At 54.0% G+C, this 18,270-nt stretch overlaps 7 protein-coding genes across 7 annotated transcripts; 3 read left to right on the top strand and 4 right to left on the bottom strand.

Moving 5' to 3' along the window:
* Window positions 1-57: 57 nt before the first annotated feature.
* On the bottom strand, window positions 58-1,249 carry GUITHDRAFT_99512 (hypothetical protein; the record flags this gene model as incomplete). The annotated part of the gene is made up of 4 exons (XM_005841784.1): window positions 58-165; window positions 215-309; window positions 356-554; window positions 716-1,249. 4 exons carry the CDS (start codon window positions 1,247-1,249, stop codon window positions 58-60), a joined length of 936 nt encoding a protein of 311 aa, XP_005841841.1.
* Window positions 1,250-1,416: 167 nt separating this feature from the next.
* On the top strand, window positions 1,417-2,423 carry GUITHDRAFT_149884 (hypothetical protein). Its single transcript, XM_005841783.1, has one exon. It carries the CDS (start codon window positions 1,426-1,428, stop codon window positions 2,395-2,397), a length of 972 nt encoding a protein of 323 aa, XP_005841840.1. The 5' UTR covers window positions 1,417-1,425; the 3' UTR covers window positions 2,398-2,423.
* A 56-nt stretch (window positions 2,424-2,479) lies between these two features.
* GUITHDRAFT_149883 (hypothetical protein) lies at window positions 2,480-3,253 on the bottom strand. Its single transcript, XM_005841782.1, has 6 exons — window positions 3,185-3,253; window positions 3,047-3,132; window positions 2,915-2,990; window positions 2,775-2,861; window positions 2,667-2,726; window positions 2,480-2,615 (listed from the first exon to the last, which is right to left on the bottom strand). The coding sequence occupies exons 1-6, from the start codon at window positions 3,236-3,238 to the stop codon at window positions 2,529-2,531; spliced, it is 450 nt and encodes a 149-aa protein (XP_005841839.1). The 5' UTR covers window positions 3,239-3,253; the 3' UTR covers window positions 2,480-2,528.
* A 1,959-nt stretch (window positions 3,254-5,212) lies between these two features.
* GUITHDRAFT_149882 (hypothetical protein) lies at window positions 5,213-6,557 on the top strand. Its single transcript, XM_005841781.1, has 10 exons — window positions 5,213-5,316; window positions 5,366-5,404; window positions 5,453-5,524; window positions 5,586-5,653; window positions 5,705-5,770; window positions 5,817-5,916; window positions 5,979-6,023; window positions 6,083-6,150; window positions 6,192-6,308; window positions 6,371-6,557. Exons 1-10 carry the CDS (start codon window positions 5,310-5,312, stop codon window positions 6,410-6,412), a joined length of 624 nt encoding a protein of 207 aa, XP_005841838.1. The 5' UTR covers window positions 5,213-5,309; the 3' UTR covers window positions 6,413-6,557.
* On the bottom strand, window positions 6,541-10,049 carry GUITHDRAFT_159100 (hypothetical protein; the record flags this gene model as incomplete). The annotated part of the gene is made up of 18 exons (XM_005841780.1): window positions 6,541-6,796; window positions 6,851-6,980; window positions 7,071-7,141; window positions 7,290-7,406; window positions 7,455-7,528; window positions 7,581-7,638; window positions 7,690-7,719; window positions 7,774-7,854; window positions 7,975-8,055; window positions 8,102-8,158; window positions 8,203-8,254; window positions 8,306-8,352; window positions 8,400-8,456; window positions 8,517-8,630; window positions 8,683-8,742; window positions 8,795-8,850; window positions 8,898-8,922; window positions 10,029-10,049. The coding sequence occupies 18 exons, from the start codon at window positions 10,047-10,049 to the stop codon at window positions 6,764-6,766; spliced, it is 1,164 nt and encodes a 387-aa protein (XP_005841837.1). The 3' UTR covers window positions 6,541-6,763.
* Window positions 10,050-11,532: 1,483 nt separating this feature from the next.
* GUITHDRAFT_99507 (hypothetical protein) lies at window positions 11,533-12,165 on the top strand (the record flags this gene model as incomplete). Its single annotated transcript, XM_005841779.1, has 5 exons — window positions 11,533-11,589; window positions 11,638-11,676; window positions 11,748-11,784; window positions 11,833-11,909; window positions 12,130-12,165. 5 exons carry the CDS (start codon window positions 11,533-11,535, stop codon window positions 12,163-12,165), a joined length of 246 nt encoding a protein of 81 aa, XP_005841836.1.
* Window positions 12,166-12,444: 279 nt separating this feature from the next.
* On the bottom strand, window positions 12,445-16,433 carry GUITHDRAFT_156810 (hypothetical protein; the record flags this gene model as incomplete). The annotated part of the gene is made up of 13 exons (XM_005841778.1): window positions 12,445-12,576; window positions 12,765-12,851; window positions 12,905-12,998; window positions 13,144-13,294; window positions 13,539-13,671; window positions 13,712-13,759; window positions 13,830-13,922; window positions 14,062-14,348; window positions 14,586-14,709; window positions 14,849-14,925; window positions 15,037-15,223; window positions 15,527-15,712; window positions 15,888-16,433. 13 exons carry the CDS (start codon window positions 16,431-16,433, stop codon window positions 12,445-12,447), a joined length of 2,145 nt encoding a protein of 714 aa, XP_005841835.1.
* Window positions 16,434-18,270: the final 1,837 nt, after the last annotated feature.

Below are 18,270 nucleotides of genomic sequence, written 5' to 3'. Positions count from 1 at the left end.
AACTGCAATGCTGCTGCTCCTTCTCAGCGAAAACGTGTGTTTGCCCCCGTCACGCTTTCACGATTTGGTGCTGTTCACCGGCTCTATCCCAGCTTGTGCTGGCTGAGGATCCGACGTGCCTAGGAAGACCCCAGCAGACTTGGTGAACAGCTCCATCCCGACTCCCTAGAGACAAGCGTCATCCTCACGAGCATGCAGCAAGTCGATGCCTCACGATGGCAGCGCCGGACATGCCGATGGTCATGATGGCGTCGGCAAGACCCAGGTCCATGAGCCCGCCGACCGCAAGGGCTGCAGGCACTGCGACAGCTGCGCACAAGCTGAGATGAGCCTTCAAGACTGCAGGTTGACTCACCGAAGGCTGCCGTTGCTGGCTGACGCTGGAGGAGGGGAAAGCTCATGGACAGGTCTGTAACATTCGACGACACCAGCAGCTCATGGTCGATGGCTGGTAGAATATGGCTGGAGAGGGTGACGTGGCTTGTCTTGTTTAGCATGAGCAGTCGAACCGCGTCTATGTACACTCGCTGCAAGGGAGTTGGTTGCTTGAATTTCTACGAGGGTCGTGAATCAGTCTTCTTGAACAAGGCAGAGGGCACGTTCGAAAGACAAGTAAAAATCGAGGACGGGGAGGTAGGGAAAAATGGGAGCGAGCGAGCAGAGGAGGATGCGAGGCAAAGGAAGGTTTCCCCCAACGACGGGCGAGGTGCGTTACCTGAGTCATCATGAACATGTAGGCAACTATGACGTCGTTGAAGAGAACCTTTCCTGAGTTTTTCTGCGAGGACGACACATCGGGTTCCGTTGCAGTGAGATCAGCACTGATATCGCTCTCGATGACATTGATAGATTGAACCTCCTCGCCGAGAGCATCTCGGTCGTTCCTCTTCAGGTACATCGAGTGGGTCGGGCCAGTCCTCGTGGAGGAGCGGACAGCCTCAGAGCGTTTGACGAGGGGAGAGCTGTTGTGAACTCTTGAGAAAGAGTTGAGACGAAGAGCAGCAGCCAGTCTGTGAGCTTTCCTTTCATCGCGATGCCGGCCACTCCGACCCTCCGACAACCCGCGAAAGAATGGGACGCAAGGGATGAGGGTGGAGCCAGGAGGCAGGAAGTCAGTCCAGGCATCGTGAGGGAGGGGCGAGGAGGGGATAAACGACGACATTCCATGTCTGCCATGATACGAGCTGGATGAAGCAGCCATCCATGTCGCCATCCCCAGCAGCATCGTCGCAAGCCCCTTCCGAGCCATTCCAGTAGTAGAGTCGGGGCGCGATGTTTTTGCACTTTTCAGATTTAATTTGAAATTCTCAGAGAAACTTTCAGAGTATCGAAACTCTTCCCTCTCAAAACGTCTGATTCCTGGTGGGGTAGTCTTTCAAGGGCAATACGGGGGTGGTCATGATCATGGGGTGGAAGCTGTGGAACATGCCGGTCGTTCTTTCATGGCGATGGGCAGGGAGGGAGGGCAGAAGAGGCAGGACGTTGATCGATGCTGGGAGGAGGCTTGCTATGTGTACATACTCGACTCAAGACGTATCGAGCGCGAGGAGCATGAGGATGGGTACATCGAGGTCAAAGTTTGTCGGCCCCGGATATCCGTCGGAGGCACCCTTCCACGCATCAGAGCGCGGTGTTGCCTACGGGACCAGGAGGTGGATGAACTTTGGAGGATCGGACTTCTGGAATGGCCATGTTGCGTATCTAAGGCATCCTCGGCTGCAGCAGGAGGTGTACTTGGTGGGTAGCGTACACATCTCGAAGAAGAGCGCGGAGATAGTAAACGAGGTTATCCTTGCGGTGCGCCCCCAGGCCGTCATGGTGGAGCTCTGCGAAGCCAGAAAGCGGGCCATAGTATCGATAGACCAAGGACAACAAACATCGACCCTTGATACAATCCTGAGAATGGCCGGGATATCAAGGCAGCAGGCCAGCGCTATGGTTGGGGACAAGATTCTTGAGTTCATCGACGCGTACACCAGGGGGAACGAGATGCTCGTCGCCATGAGGGCAGCGGAGCAGGTCGGTGCCAAGGTCATACTCGGAGACAGAGATCAGCAAACGACGCTGAGGAGGTTGAAGGAGGAGTTCAACCTGTCCGACGTCCTGAAGCTGCTCTCCACTCCCATGTCACCCTCCTCGCAAAGCATCTTCTCAACCCCTTTCGCGAAGCAGAAGAGCGAGAAGGAAATCACACGGGACGATGCTCGTCGCATGCTGCAGCGACTCCGAGACTCCTGCTCCTCGGGGATGATCTCTGCCCTTGTGGATGAGCGGGATGAAATCATGGCGCAGACTCTAGCGAGGTGTAATTTTCAACGGGTGGTCGCTGTGGTTGGGATGGCGCACATGGACGGAATAGAAAAGAGATACAAAGATGAGGGTCTTTTGATCGAATAACTCAGTAAAACACACGTGCATTGCTGCTGCAGATGTGAAAAACGTCGAGTGCGAACGTCTGCGTGCAGTGAGCGTGGTAGTTCACGTAGTAGTTTTCACTGGGCTGCTTTGTTTACACAAGCAGTGAAATATCATGCTGCATTGGCGGAAGATCTGCGCTCAAGCTGTACAAGAACAACTTCTCCGTTAAGTCCTCCTCGAAGAATCGTGATCATGACCTGCGGAGATGTCAGAAGACCACTGAGAGCAAGCTTGACATCTAATGTTGCCTGGGTGCCGACAGGTCCGAAGAGTTTTTCTGCGATGCTCGTGACGGGCATGCCGATCACCTGGAAGGAATGCTTCAGTGATGCAGTCGGATCAGGCGAGGTCCCTACCTCCTCTCCATCCACTTGAAAGAGGATGTCTCCTGGGCGGAGGTCAGCCTCCGCAGCGCTGCTTTGAGGATCGAAGGCGTCCACAACCTGATTCAGAGTAGTGAGAACTAACCCAGCTCCACAGCATCTGCATCATCCACCAAGATGTCATTCGGGATGCCCTTTGAATGGGCAACGCGCCAGACTATCCCAACTCCGCTCATCTGATTCCGCAGGCTGTGACGTGGGAGCATCAGTCAGTCAGGACAGCCCTCGCTGCTCGCAGGAGGGACCTTGAGCCCGGCGAAGTGCTGTTGGGCTTCAGGTGCGGATGGTTGTCCCTGTTCCTCTTGGTGTTGCAGCAATCCTCTTGGAAGATCTGTGACGCATGCTGTCAATCCTCTCTCAGTGAATTCGTCACCAAGTCATACCGCGCCATTGCAACAATCGAGGAAAAAGTTGCTGCCTTTTGCGTTAGGCTCCATTCCAACCCAAAATCTGCAAGAATTGCACAGTCAATCCAATCGTTGTCTCATCAGTACTGAGTTGTTCAACACTAATAGTTTTCTCTCAGCGTCCTCTCGCTAACTTGTCACTGGGTATCATAGTATCCTGCCAGTCCCAGTCACATTCTCACTGGGGCCGAGAGCAGCCTGTCTTTCACTGAGAGTCACAATGACGTGCTGCTGGCAACTTGCTAGCTCACAGTGTCGTCAGAGCTGCTCTCTCCTCACTCAGAGTCAGTCACATCCGAGTCTGGGTGCGGCAGTGCCATGGCCGTAGGGCGGATGAGGACAAAACTGCCCGACCGACCGACCTGGCACTCCGCACGGTCGGGCCGGTCAGGGTCGTATAGCTCCCTGACCGTTACATACCGTTGCAGTGATTGGTACTGCCCTCACGAAAGAGTAGACGCACTGGGCATCTGAATCGATCATTATATGCTGTCCTCAAATATTTCCTAAATCATTTCTGAGGCGGTGTAGCAGTGTTAGTGAGCCTTGTAAAGTCTTGAGTGAATTGTTCTCCACTACGCCTGTACCCTCCGGGTCCAATACCCACTTCACCTCGGGAAGGACCCTACCCCTCTCTTGATGGACTCTTGACTACCCTACCCTGGGTGGAAGGGGAAATCACTGGTTGACTCAACTCAATTCAACACCCTGTCAATTCCACCGGTGGTCAAATTTCGTGTTTTATCCCGAAATATACCTTCGAATGAAGTAAAACAATTATCTAATTCAAGTAAATTTGAATTCATGAACCAATATTTCAAAACTGTCACATGCCTATCGATGAGGGTGGGTCATGGATGAGGGGTGGTGTTGTCTACAATACCGTATTTGAAGGGTAGGGTAGTCTAAGTGGAGTTGCACCACAAGGGTGGGTAGGTTGCGGACATGGCAACAGGGGTGGAAGAATTCTGTTCAGGACAAGGGGTATCAGAAGGAATTGAGTGGGGTAGTTGGTACGGGGGGGTGGGAGACTGCACTACAGAACAAGCTAGGGTGGGTACCTGCAGTTTGTGTATGGCGTAGGGGTGGGGGGTAGTACAGGTGGAATGCTTGGGCTGTGCGGGTGTATGAAGCGAGAGGGGCACAATGCTAGGAAAGGAAGGGAGGAGAGAGGGGAAGGTGGAGAGAAAGTGAGGAGATGAAACATGTTTCAAGACGAAAGTCTGAACGAGGCAGAAGAGGATCGGAAGGTGATGTTGGCAGCAGAGGAACAAAGTTTGGAAGAACGGAACCAAAGCAAATCACTGCGGGGCAAGCAGACGTTGAGGGACTCGGAACGGTAGAGAGTGGAGGGGCTTCAACTGACAGGCATCTAGCGTTGGAGGCACGGCAGGGCAAGATACGTATAGCTCAGTGCAGGCTGAACCTAGACGTTTTCAATGTCCTTAAAGATTCTGCTGCTCGTCCGAGTGATTCGAAAACCGAGGTTTTACTGCATTGGTGCGAGATGTTGTTAAAATCGCAAAGAGGATCGAATTGAATTGGAGTGTTGAAAGATAGATATACAAAGATGTCAGGGCACTAGGTGCAATGAGATTCTAGCTTTGTATCCCCATTGAGGCCCCTGTCAACATGGCCCCAATCTTGCGTGACGTGCAATATGTAACGCCCAGATGGAATGATACTCGTGCTGTGCTATGATAGATCGTTGGTGTGAGCATCACAAATTGTTTAGAAGAATCAAATTTCTTGTGAGAAGGGTCTGGAATCGCCATGATGAATCTGGTGCAGCAATTCCCCTAGGGACAAACTCCCCTGTTGATGAGTGTTGTGGAGAAGAGCTTTGATTTTCAGTGATATGATTATTGGTTGTTGAACATGAAATGTCTTAAAGAAAAAAAATGCATTCACGGAGTTTGAGTGAGCAGCGATTCCTGCAAAGATAGTGGCCCACGAGGAACTGAGCCTTCTTGCGCATTGTGATGTTGTATCCTTTGTTTGGACAGGAAGAACTTGGGACGGAGAATATCAGAACTGGAGGAATTGTTGGGAAGATTGACGTGTACAGAAATTTGTTTAAAGATATAAATCTCCATAGCCGATGTCATGTGAGTGGAAGGACTTGTCGTTTTTGTGGATCAATTGATTGTAGTGCAGATGCATACCTCTTCAAGTACATCATCATAGGGGACACAGGTGAAGAGACACTCTTGATGACAATCTTGCCTGAACCCAGACCTGGAGGTGTCGGAAAGTCGTGTCTTTTACTCCAATTCACGGACAAACGATTCCAGCCTGTTCACGATCTCACCATCGGTGAGCCTTGCTGCTTCTCGATCTTATTTGCGATCTCGGCGTCTGAGATTCACCGTTCAAGGTGTTGAGTTTGGAGCGCGGCGAATCACCATCGACAACAAGCCGATCAAGCTGCAGATTTGGGATACAGTGAGATGTCACTTGGTGTTTTCTTCCTATTCTGACTTGGACTTGATCAAGGCGGGTCAAGAGTCTTTTCGCTCGATCACTCGCTCCTACTATAGGGGAGCTGCTGGGGCTTTGCTGGTCCTCCCTGAGGCCGATGCGCATTCTGCACTCAACTTGTGAGCAGGTTTACGACATCACTCGTCGCGACACCTTCAACCATCTGACGAGCTGGCTTGAGGATGCCCGACAGCACTCCAACTCCAACATGACGATCATGCTCATTGGTCAGTTTCAGACTTACGTCTCAGACTTTAATCTCTCTGCATGCTCTGATGCTCAACGCCAGGAAACAAGAGCGACCTGGAGCACCGCAGAGCCGTCACTTATGCCGGTAGCGCGATGATGCTGTCTGGTCATGTAGCTTCCCTGTTGCCTGATGGATGAGAACAGAGGGAGAGGCCTTTGCAAGAGAAAATGGGCTGATCTTCCTCGAGACCTCCGCCAAGACTGCGCACAATGTGATCCCTGTGAGCTTTCGTTCCTTGGCTGACCATTGCAGGTGGAGGAGGCATTTGTCAACACCGCCAAGCAAATCTACGCGAAGATCCAGGAAGGAGTTTTTGACGTCACCAACGAGTCCTTTGGCATCCGTGTTGGCGTCACATCCCCCAACCAAGTGAGTCCCCAAGTCCTCCTGCACTTCCTTTGTGTGCTGTGCGTGAGCTGATGATGCCGTAGGGATCAGGGGGAGACGGGCAACGAAAGGGAGGGTGCTGTTAACGTGCAAGGAGGTGAATATTATTCCGCTCTCCAGGACCTACGGGGTATTGAGGACGCGCTTTGCTGGTGTGGGGCAGAGCTGGAGGAGGAAGCGAAGGGAAGGAAAACGACGATCACAATTGACTTGTCAAAGTATCTCGTTCATCATACAACATCTGGAAATTCTACAGACAAGAGGGCAAACCCTCATGTGTCTCCCTCCTTGACCAGCCTAGAATCTCCTTTCCCTCTCCCTCTCTTCCTCCTGCTTTCTCTTCTATCCTTACATCCGGACCAATCTATCTGTCAATATCCGACCTGACCCAGAAACTGGCACAGTGACTCAAGCTGCGATGCTGCCTTGCCTACCCCCTATTGTTGCTGACATTGCCCATCCTTGTCCACCTGCAAGCGTCCAATCAGCCCCACGACACAGTATGGTGGAGGAGACAGTTTGACCTTAGAGGATAGCTGAGAGGGCAGTGGAGTGGTAGGCAGCTTCTTGCTCATGACTTTGACGTCCTTCATGTCCTTCACTAGAGGGGGCTCCACGTCTTGTCGAGGAGCACGAGGGGGCTCTTTGACGTCTCTGCAATTAGGAGGGTAAGGGGTAACGGGAAGGAGAGAGTTCAGGGGAGGAGGTTGAGAGCAGGATGGCAGTTCTAGCAGCTCGACTCACTTCTCCAGCTTCTCGCGCTTCTCCCCCTCTGTCTTGTCTCCACCCGATGGCTGTGGTTGACGCGAACTATCCTGAAAAAAAAACGGTCAGCAGGAGCTTTTGCAGTAGTTGTAGAAGGAGGATTCGCTGAGGAAGAGGAGAGGATGAGCTGAGGAAGAGGATGAGCTAGGGGGGGATATCGCACGACAAGGGCAGGAGAATGGGATCGGATGACTTTACCTCCGGGAGGGCTTCTTGATTCTTAGGAAGTGGATTTGTGGATCCTGACTGCTTCTTAGTCCAATCATAGATGTAATCCAGAGTGAACTCGTTCTTCTCGAACACAGCTCGCAGTAACTGAAGCAAGGACTTGAGTTGGGGCCAAGAGCAAACCAAGAGCAAAACCTTTCTGCAGTAGCTATAGTTGGGCGACTCGTCGAACTTGAGGTTTCTGCAGTAACACAGGAAGGTTCCAATCTCTGCCATGGCGGAGACCCTCAGTAACAGCAAGACGGCAAGGAGTCGTCTTACCCTCCGGCACTCCTTTGCAAAGCTCCCGCACAGAGATGTTCTGCTTCTTTACACAGATCTGCCAAAGTAAATCATCAGCACTTTCCAATCTGATCCAAAATCAGTCAACCTTGTGATACTTGTCTTTTTGATTGAATGCCTGATCACCGCAAAGCATTTCAGTTTCCCAGGCTGCTCATTTCCTTACCATCACCTGCATCCCTTGCCATGGCAACTGGCCTCTCAGGAAGTAAAGAAGAACGTATGCAAGGCCCTCCAAGTCGTCCCTCCTTCCCTAAAATCGTTCTCTCGCATCAGTTTTACTTCATCTTGCTTCACATCCCCTCCCCTCCCTCCCTCCCTCCCTCCCTCCCTCCCTCCCTCCCTCCCCCGTTCGCGTATCTCGCAGAATCACCTGCTCGATTCCTAGATGCGTATTAATGCTTGCGTATCTTGCAGTCCCCGTCAGGCTTTTCCCGTTTCTGTAGGGTATATGCTGACGTCCATGGTTAAAAGCTCATTTCTTCACTCGCTCGCTTCACCATGCTGGTTCGGGGATCTATGAATCGCTTGCTGAGCCCAAAGTCGATGATGTAAACCTGAATCAATGTCAAACAGAGACGTGTAAGGAAAATGGTCTTGCCTGGTGAGATTTCTGGTTTGCCCCCATTAGAAAATTGTCCGGCTTCACATCTCTACACCCAAATATCAATGAACCAAGAGTGTCTTGGCGGACAAGTGGGGACCTGTGAATGAAGCCTTTGCTATGAATGTACTCCAATCTCGATAGCATCTGAAACACAACCTCAGACAGGACCGAAAGACGAGCCGCATGTCTACTTGCTCGCCAATCATCAAGACGGTCTTCAAAGAGAACTTCCTGTGACAGTAGTTGAACTGATCAAGCAGCTTCAGGATCCAGAAAGAAAAATATCGTTGTGACGCAAAGACACTTACAAGATCCTCCAGTGATGGCCCCAGCAGCTCGATGATCATCACGTTAAAATCTGCTTCTGTCCCGCACCACAGCAGCTCCGGAATCCCCACCCCACCTCGAAGGTATCTTATCACCTGTTCGAACATGCCATCACTCGGGAAGAGCTCGAGGGAATTTTATCGACACCTTCGCCTCATACAAGAGCTGCTGATGCTCTGTTCGAATTCCTTCCAATTTGATCGCTGCCTGTCAAGGTATACATCATTTCCACTAATCTCCATCACGCCCATCAGCAAACCTCCTCCGCGGTTGTAACATGCAGCCCCAAGTAAATCTCGCCGAAGGACCCCGAGCCTGACGACCATGTCTCAGCCTCTCGATGCAGTGCGAGATAAGCATACCGAGCTTCTTCGTAACTTTGTACTTCTTGCTTCCACATAGCTGATATCAGGGTCAGCCTGACTCACCCGCGACAACTTCCTCACCTGGCCGATTTGGATCGACGATTTCCTTGCCGTGGTGACCGGAGTCAGACTGAAAAGTCACGATGAGAAAGAGGAACTTGTCTAAGACAGTGTCAGCACTCACGAGCTCCGACGCATCTTTTGCTGAAAAAAGTCTGCTTTTCAGCAGACCGAAAACTGTGTTTGGACTTCAAAACGATGAGTGATGGAAAGCTTCTGATGCCTTGAGGTCGGATCAGGAGCGAAAATATTTTGGGAGCAATCTGAGAGAAACGATCAACTTCTCAAGACAGAGGTAGGCCATCCTTCCATCATGTTGACTTTTTGTGACTATGATGCTCGCAGAGGAAATCTAACTCCGAGCATAACCTACTCTATTCTCACACGCACACCAAAGGTAAAAGGCTGGAATGTCTTGTCTATCTATCGTTCTACTTCTGCTGATCTCATGCGCGAAATCGGGTGTGACTTTTGTTGCACAACCTCGGGATTAGCACATGGAACCAACTGCTATCTTCATACGTCCTGCGTTTGTCTACACGCCATCGTCTGCCCGAGGATCTCTCTTGTACAGGAATGCTTCTATCATGATGTCATGTAACCATCCATCCCCATCGCCGCGCTTCCATGCCGCGCCCCGACCATATCCAATGCACTTGGATGGATCTTTACAACAGCAACTGTCCTGTGCCCATCCGACCCCTCCGCCCTGCTGCCTTCATCTCTCTGACTCGCACCATCATTTCTCCTCCTCTCTCTTGTCCTGCAGATCCTGGGAGGTTGAAGCTTCTTCCCATCCGCGCCTCCCCCCCCTTCCCCCCTCCCTTTTCTTCGCTCATGTTCTGTTCCAAATCGCGCCATTGGATGTCCTACCTGCAAGCCACAAGGTTTTTTTTTTTTAACCGATATTCCCAATTTTATACAGCCCATATATGATCTAATTGATCAATAATTTGCTATTACATATCTCGGTAAGGCAATTTAACCTTGTTTTAACACCATATATTGCGTATTAAGGGGTCAAGTACTATTCATATATAACTCTGATTGGTTCTCGGAACGGACCACTCCACCCACCCTTGTTCCCATCCCGCTGCTGTTCTGTGCCGGAGGGTAATGATACTCCATCCACCCCACCCCTCTAGCGTCACCATCACCCGTACCCTCCACACAAAAAGTCACTCTGATTAAGTCCTGAAAACGATTTGGATGGTAGGGGTGGGTAGACAGACCCCACCAGTCATCCGTGAGCTTTTAACTCATCTGCCACCCCTTGTCAAAAAAAACTCTACCCACCCTCTGCATCTTATTGCGTAAAAACTGGGGTACTCCGGAGGGTCTTATCTCGACTACCCTTGTTCTAAAGCGACTGCTTTCCTCATGACCACCCCTACAGGACCTGAACCACCCCCATTGATCTCTAGATACGGGAGTACCGCTGGTCACTTGACATCCCGTATATCTGCTGGTCTACACACACTACCCCCTACCCCTGATTCGACTACTTGGAACTCCACCCCTACAAACTAGACCGATAAAACTTTTCTTACACCCCTCCCTCCCTCCCTTCATATCCTTCCAGTCGCACCACCCCCCCAATCCCTTCATGGTATCTCCCGTTTAATCACCCGTCCATTTTACTACCCCACCCCCATCTCACCCTTATTCCAGTCACCTGCTGAATCCTCCAATGGATCGCGACCCCTTCCCCCTTCAACCACCCACCCTGATGATCTCAACTCCACCCCTCAATTGACCTCCACCCCCTATGTTCCCCTCTATGGCATCTCCCTACCAGCATCAAAGCGAGTTGTCTCCCCCTGCATCCATAGCTCTCCGACTCTATAAATTTCTCTCTATCTCCATCTGCCCTATATCCATACATATGCCCCTGACTCATGCAATCTCCCGACAGCACCCCTTATTCCGACTATGACCCCATCAAAATAACTCACATACCATTCGGACCCCTACCCTTCACTCCGACCCCTCCCTGTGATCGGCGGCCGCCATCGCCGCAAGCTCAAATCTTCGGATATTTCTGGCGTCAGGGCCGGCGACCGGGTTCTAGTCCGGGAGTCACTTCCGTTTCCCGGTGGGCCCGCCGGACTCGGGAGGGCCCGGACTGCCCAGTTTACTCAGGCAACTGAGCCGCCATTATTAAAGCTGTACGACAGCACCCAGACGACAAGCTAGGTGTGATAAATGGGGCGGCGGCAAGGGGTGGCAACGGGCTGTGCGCCGGGTGGCGCGAGGAAGGAGCGGCAATGAGGAGAGGAAGACTGAGAGAGGAGAGGATAGGGAGGGAGGAGAGGAGAGGAGAGGAGAGGAGAGGGGAACAAGAGGATGGAGAGGGAAGAACGTGGTGATGATGGGTATGTGGGAACAAGAGGATGGAGAGGGAAGAACGTGGTGATGATGGGTATGTGCTGCAACAGTGTTATAGAGAGAGGAAGGGAAGGAGAAGGAGTGAGAAGGGGAGGGCGGTTGGCGACGATTGCTGCCGCATCGACTCCACAAGCTTTGAACCATCGCACTGACTGCCAGGTCAGTTTTGACGCTTTGACGGCAGATGTGGAGCAAGTTTCTGCCAGAAGACAAGACTCAACAGCGAGAGAGCCTGGCGCAGGTGCTTCTGATTGCTCCTCAAGGATGAAGCTGAAGGATGAAACTGCAGACCAGCTATGCCTGTCATGTGGATCAGAAGACCACCCAGGTGATGAGGCTCGCCTGAGTCTCTCCTTAGCACTTCTTGCTCCTTGTGCGACCTCTGAGCTCGGCCTGCAGCTGGCTCAGCTGACAAAGCTCGACATCGGCCTAGGAGGTGAGAGGACGGAGTCTTCATGTTGACCTGACGTATTCGTGCTGGCAGCTCCCTTCAACGTCTTCGGGAGCCGGAGATCGAACGCATGGCAGATGAGCCACAGCAAGGCTGACCCCACCGACTCGGTGAGAGCAGCCTGAAGGCGAACAAGGAGGAGGAGGAGCGGGGGGAGGGGGGGAGGAGGAGGAGGAGAGAGGAAGAGCGGGTTGGAGATGTGGGGAGGGGCAGACAGAGAGAGGGAGAGAGATAGACAGATAGAGGGAGAGAGAGAAGGAGAGGAGAGAAAAGGAGGGGATGAGACGAAACGAGAGGAGACAGCAGGAGAAGGGTATTAATGATGTGCAGGTTATGCTTGGGACGCAGTTCAATCAGGTGGTGTGAGATACATGTGACTGTGTTATGGTGGGAGGCGGCAGAGATGTACCAGTAGAAGGAAGCAATGAATGATAGCTGCCTTGCAACCGCGTCCCAAACCTCGTGTTCTTGAGCAACAGGAAAAATTGGCGCGGAAGGAGGAGGGGGAGATGTCGAGAAGGAGAAGGGGAGGGGGAAGGGAAAACGAGAAGGGGGAAGGGAAACGAGAAGGGGGAAGGGGAAGGAGGAGTGGGGGGGGGAGGAGGGGGGAGGAGGAGGGGGGGGGGAGGGAAGAAGAAAACTAGTTTAATGGCGCAAGGCAGAAGCACGATCCAGGAAGAGAGGACCCAAGACGATGATGGTGGTGGACATGGTGGTGATGATTACGTGCAAGGCTGGCCCAGCTGTGTCCTTACATGGATCACCAACAGTGTCTCCCTGGAGCAGGTGCCGGTTAGCGAAGGGTGGCAGGAGGCTGGACGATGAAGAGGACGAAGAGGAGATAGAAGAGGACGGAGTAAAGGAAAGAGGTGAAGGATGAGGACGAAGGGAGGGGAAGAGGAAGGACAAGGGGGAAGGGAAGGAAAGGAGAGAGAAGGTAAGGAGGAGCATGTGACAAGCATCACCGTGACAGCCGCCTTGTGTGCGTCGCTTCCCTTTCCTCCGTGCATGCCAGTCTCGATGTACTTCTTAGCATTGTCCCATGCTCCTCCCTGCGACAAGGAAGAGAAGGTGAGGAAGGAGAAACGCTGTCACGTGACTAGACCGCGTTGTCGAGGAGGACGGCGACGAGGAGGCCAGTAAGAGACCCGAACATCATGAAGCAGGCGAGAACTTCAGGCGCGAGATTGGGCTCTCCTCTTACGTGATGAGTCGGCCAAGATGGAAGAAGAGCGGAGGAAACAGAGGGAGAGGAGGAAGAGGAGAGAGAAGGGAGGGGAGGGAGGGAGGGAGAGGAAGGAAGAGGAGAGGATCAGTTTGATCTAGGAGGCAAGAGGAGGGTACCGGTAGGAGCCGATGAACTTGAACAGGAAGCCGATGAACACGGGAGTTCCCAGCGCAAGCAGGGCTGGTCTCGTCATCTCCTTGAGCGCTGCCCGGGTGACAATGGCGACGCAGGTGTTGTACTCGGGTTTCTGCGAACCCTCGAGGATGCCTGCGCGGGAGTGAGAGGAGGAGAGAGGAGAGGAGGAGAGGGGAGCGATGAAGGGGAAGACAGGGCGATGTGATGATGTGAGAGGGAGGAAGAGAGGGAAGGAGGGAGAGGAAGACGAGATCAAAGGCGGAAGAGGTAGTAGGAGACTGGTTGTTGACAAGAGAGGAGAGAGAAGGACAGAGGAAAGGAAGGAGGAGGAGCGAGGTGGACAGAGGAGGAGAGAGGAGGGGGAAGGTGGAGTCACCTGGGTAGATCTCGAACTGCCTCCTGACCTCCCTCACAACTTCCTGCGCAGTCTTGCCGACGGCGTCGATGGCCCAGCCAACAAACAGGAAGATCATGGCGATGCCCAGCAGGCCCCCGACGAGAACCTCCACCTGTCGCGCTGTGAGCAGCGAGAGGGACGACAAGTCTGACCTTGGCAATGTTGACAACTTCGAAGTCGTGACCCGAAAATTCAGACACCTTCGGGAGAAAGTAAGGAGGAGGAGGAGGAGGAGGAGGAGGAGGAGGAGGAGGAGGAGGAGGAGGAGACCTCATCCAGGTACGCGCGGAAGAGGATGAAAGTTGCAAGGGCTGAACCTCCCACTGCATACCCTTTAGTGGCAGCTTTAGTGACATTGCCGACCTGTAAGGAACAACATCACGACCAGGAGCAAGTAAGCGAGAGAAAGGAAGAGGGAGGGAGGGAGGGAGGGAGGGAGGGAGGGAGGGAGGGAGGGAGGGAGGGAGGGAAGTATGGACGGAGGGAGAGGTCAGGACGGCACCGCGTCAAGCTTGTCAGTCACCATCCTGACGTTCTCAGGCTGCTCGGACATCTCGACGATTCCTCCCGCATTGTCGGCGATGGGCCCAAAGTTGTTCATGGCAAGGATGAAGACGGCAGTGCCGAGCATGCCCATGGTCGCGGCTGCGGTGCCGAAGAGACCGGAGCCGGAGCCGAGGCCCGAGGACTCGCCGAGGTGGAAGGAGAGGAGGAGGGTGAGGGCGATGACGACGGCTGGTCCTGCTGTGCTCTCGTAGCCGACCGCAAGACCGGCGATGATGTTGGTGCCTGGAGACAGGAAGGAGCGGGTGAGAAGGAGGAGAGACGGAGATACGGAGGAGAACTGTAAGAGAGGAGGAGGAGAAAGGCAGGACTAACAAGAAAAGAGGAGCGCAAATGAGAATGAATTGGACTTGACTGGAAAGGATAGGAAGCGGAGGAAGAGCAGGAGCGCTGGACATGAGATGGGACAGGCATCGGAGGGCAAGAGGAGGGAGGACGGGTCGAGGGTGGTGGAGGACTCACCATGTCCCGTCGTGCTCGCCCTGGCGATGCCCTTCACGGGAGGGTTTTCATAGTCCGTGTAGTATTGGGTGATAAAGATAAGCGCGTAGGCTGAGAAAATCCCCAGCAGACCACAAAGAAAGAACTGAAGGAACAGTCACCCTGCCTGCCTCCCTCCCCCCTTTGTCATGTCTGCGTCCGTGTCTTTACAGTCCTTTCCTTTGCCACTGAGCCCCAACCCCTCCCCTTCCCTCTCCCCTTTCCCGTCCGCCTCCTGGTTTTACCTTCCACCATGCCCAGGGGGCTGCACTTGTCGACAACATGCTCCAGGTGATGAAGAAATAGCTGCCGAGGGCAAGCGCTGCCATGTCCAGCTTAGAACGCCTCCTGCTCCTCCCTCCTGCTCTCTGCATCCCTCCACCTCCCCATGACGCTTCCTTCCTTCCCTCCTCTCAACAGCTCGCGCGTGTACCTGCACTCACGACGTATGCTCGTCGCATGACTTGTAGCGGCTGGTCACCTGAGATAGCGTGAGGGGAAGGCGCAGCAGCGAAAAGTTGTTGACATTCTCTCTCCTCTGCTGTCCTGACAATGACAATGCCGATGGTGGAGACGATCAGGTCAAAGGCATGCACGACCAAGGGGAAGAACATGTAGCCCTGCCCTCCTCGTCAGTACTCAGACATGCTGGAGGTGGCTGGCAGGGAGGGCCACGATGACAGAATGATAGCGGGTCGAAGAGCAGAAGAGGAGAGGAACAGGCAGGTGGAGCAGGGGAGAAAGTCGACATGGCACAGCAGCTGATGGAGGAGGAGGAGAGAGGGAGAGAGGGAGAGAGACACGGTGAGGAGGAGGGGCCAGGGAGAGAGGGAGAGGATGAGGATGAGGAGGAGGAGGAGGAGAAGAGCGTGGGGGGTGGAGGGGGGAGGGGGGGGGAGGAGGAGGAGGAGGAGGGTCCTTACCTCCATATCAGCAGCTCCGACATGCTTCATGATCACTCCCGCATGAATCATGGTCCCTATGATCTCTGCTGCGATGGACTCGAACACGTCCGCCATGCTCCCCGCGCAGTCGCCCACGTTGTCGCCCACGAGGTCCGCGATGACTGCAGGGTTCCGATGATCGTCCTCGGGAATATTGCTCTCGATCTACAGGAGGAACGATGGTCAACATCTTGCCATTCTCCCTGCTCCCTGCTCCCTCTGCCTCATCCTTCCCCTGACCCTTGTCTTCTTCATTGCTCTTTCCTCCTTGAATGATCTTTCTCTTCCCTCCTCCCTTCTCCCCCCTCCTGCCTGCCACCTTGTCTCCCCTCACACTCACCTTGCCGCACATATCGGCCCCTACATCCGCAGCCTTCGTGTAGATGCCTCCCCCCAGCTGCATGAACAGCGCGACGAAGGAGGCGCCGAAGCCGTACCCGACGAGCAGGAGGGGGATTACGTGAACCTTCATACCTCCACCCAGCACGAAGCTCGCGTACAGGAGAGAGTAGAGCAGCGAGATCCCAAGGATGCACATGGCGGCAGAGATGATGGAAGAGACGGCTCCTCCGCAGAAGGCAAGCTTCAGCGCGAGCCCCGCCTGGTTGTTCGCCGCCGCTCCTGCCACCCGCAGGTTGCACCGAACCGAGATCCAGACCCCGACCCACCCAGCAAGGCCCGAGCAGGCAGCCCCAAGGAGGAACCCGAGGACGGTGAGCAGCGCAAGGCTGAAGCTGCTGACGTGCGCGCCCTCCCCGACAGGCCGGATGAGGTAGATGAAGAAAAGAGCTCCTGCAACCACCAGCGACCACCTACCTACGGTCCCGTACTGAGTGGATAGAAAACCTTCTGCTCCCTCCCGAATGGCGTCTGCCACGACCTTCATGTCCCGCGTGCCTGACGGGGAGGAGAGGATCCAACTACAGGAGAGAAGAGTCAGCAAGCGTCTTGCAGTACGCGAGCAGGCCTTGCCTTGTCATGTCGGCTGCGTACCACAAGGATGCCATGCACACGAGGAAGACGAAGGATATGGTGAACCCTGCGATGAAGAGCACGAGCAAGGAGCCAGCCGCCCCTGCGACCAAGATGACCTGCTTGAGCGACTCGAACGTGGCTGGGTCAGGTTCGTTGAGAGACTGAAGAGAGTTGAAGTCAGCGGCAAGGGATGCAGGAGAAAGTGTGAGGGCAAGTAAGGCTCGCACTGGTTGAAATGCGAAGGTGCAGAAGGGGAGGGGAGGAAGAGATGAGAATGAGAATGTTCATCAGTGCAACCTGAATTCCACTGGACATGCTCGGCATTCCAAAACTTGTCGGCGCGTTCATGTCAAGGCCACCCCCCTCGTCATCGTGGAATGGCTTCGCGGCCCCGCCCTCCATGTCAACTTCTCCTCGGTGCCCACGACGAAGCATTGTTCAGGATTGAAACGCCTCTCTGTCGCCCGCAGGAGGTAACTTCACCAGATCTTGCGAGGTGAGGAGAGAAAGGGGAGCAAGCGGCGGTGGATCGGGACACCAGGGAGGAGGAGGAAGCTGTGGATGATCTTGGGATCGGGAGGAGGGAGGAGGGAGGACGAGGACGGAGACAGGCAGGAGGAGAAGCAGGTAGAGGAGGGAGAGAGGAAGGGGAGATACAGGAGGGCAAGGATCGAAGGGAACGGGGAAAGGATGATGAGGCTGCTTTTGTGTGTACAAGGATTTCAAGGAGGTGGGGTACTGAAAATAGGGGTTGTGTAGCGAGCTGAACCAAATTGAGGGGTAGGGGTACATAATAACAGCCTGCAGAATGAGTAGGGAACTATCTAGGTGCGATTTTAATCTTTTATCAGAGAGAAATCTCTTATCTTAGAGCACCAAGTCAATCCATTTCAATCTGATGGGGGTCATGCACCAGAGTGACTCGTGTAAGAGGGTAGGGGTTAACCGATGAACCGGTGTCCTCCTGGATGAGTCATCCTGTTCTCTGAACTTTTGAGGTTCATTTGGAACTTTTGATCTTCTGATCTTCTAGAAAGTTTTGCCTTCGCCGGCCGGGCCGGGCACCCGGCCCGGTGACCGTGACTAGTACTCACTGAGGCTGGCCGCTGAGCCCGGCCCGGCGCCCGGCGGGGGGCACGGTGGCGGCGAGCCGCGGCCTGCCAAACAACTTGGCAACTGGCAAGTTCACGGAGCCTTTGTCTGGCATCATCGCCAGCCGCACTATCTGCCCCCGGTCGGACGCCCGATCCGTGATCGGACGCCGCGCTGCCAGCTGCACACCCGGGCCAGTGGCGGCGGGCCGCGGCCCGGTCGGATCGGATCGGATCACTGAGTCATACTAAACACTCCTCGACTCTCCTGATTGTCCTCGTACTGATTTTAACTTCACTTTGAGTAAAGAGGAAACACTACGAACACTACGGCCTTTACTCAACCGGGCCCGCTAAACGTTTGAGTCAAAGAATTCACTGAGTCAGCCGCTGAGCGGCACTCCGAACGTGCCCGGCATCACCGAGTCAAGAGGCTTATCTGTTACTAAGGTCAGAGTCAAGTGGGAGGCCGTCGGCTGACTTGAGAGCGGCTGACGAGAATCGACTCGCTCGCGTTACGCTGCCTTGACTTCGGAAGTTCCTCCGTTCAATTTGCCTTCCCGGTGTCTGACCACCCCTTGGTATACCACGGTCATCCGGTGAAAGTGGAGGGTGGGTGGTCCCGTAGGCTCTCTTGCGGTCAGCCGCTGGAACGTT

Source organism: Guillardia theta, assembly GCF_000315625.1.
Source record: "Guillardia theta CCMP2712 unplaced genomic scaffold GUITHscaffold_2, whole genome shotgun sequence".
Taxonomy (NCBI): domain Eukaryota; class Cryptophyceae; order Pyrenomonadales; family Geminigeraceae; genus Guillardia; species Guillardia theta.
This window is presented reverse-complemented; position numbering and strand designations above follow the sequence as displayed.

What these genes read in the sequence shown, in the direction of transcription:
- GUITHDRAFT_149884 (XM_005841783.1), top strand. Translation starts at nt 1,426, where the DNA reads ATGCCGGTCGTTCTTTCATGGCGATGGGCAGGGAGGGAGGGCAGAAGA.
- GUITHDRAFT_149883 (XM_005841782.1), bottom strand. Translation starts at nt 3,238, where the DNA reads ATGGAGCCTAACGCAAAAGGCAGCAACTTTTTCCTCGATTGTTGCAAT. An exon ending in TTCAAGTGGATGGAGAGGAG is followed by an intron (nt 2,727 to 2,774) that starts GTAGGGACCTCG and finishes CATTCCTTCCAG; the next exon opens with GTGATCGGCATGCCCGTCAC. An exon ending in TCGGACCTGTCGGCACCCAG is followed by an intron (nt 2,616 to 2,666) that starts GCAACATTAGAT and finishes ACATCTCCGCAG; the next exon opens with GTCATGATCACGATTCTTCG.
- GUITHDRAFT_149882 (XM_005841781.1), top strand. An exon ending in TGTTCACGATCTCACCATCG is followed by an intron (nt 5,525 to 5,585) that starts GTGAGCCTTGCT and finishes TCACCGTTCAAG; the next exon opens with GTGTTGAGTTTGGAGCGCGG. An exon ending in CCGCCAAGACTGCGCACAAT is followed by an intron (nt 6,151 to 6,191) that starts GTGATCCCTGTG and finishes TGACCATTGCAG; the next exon opens with GTGGAGGAGGCATTTGTCAA.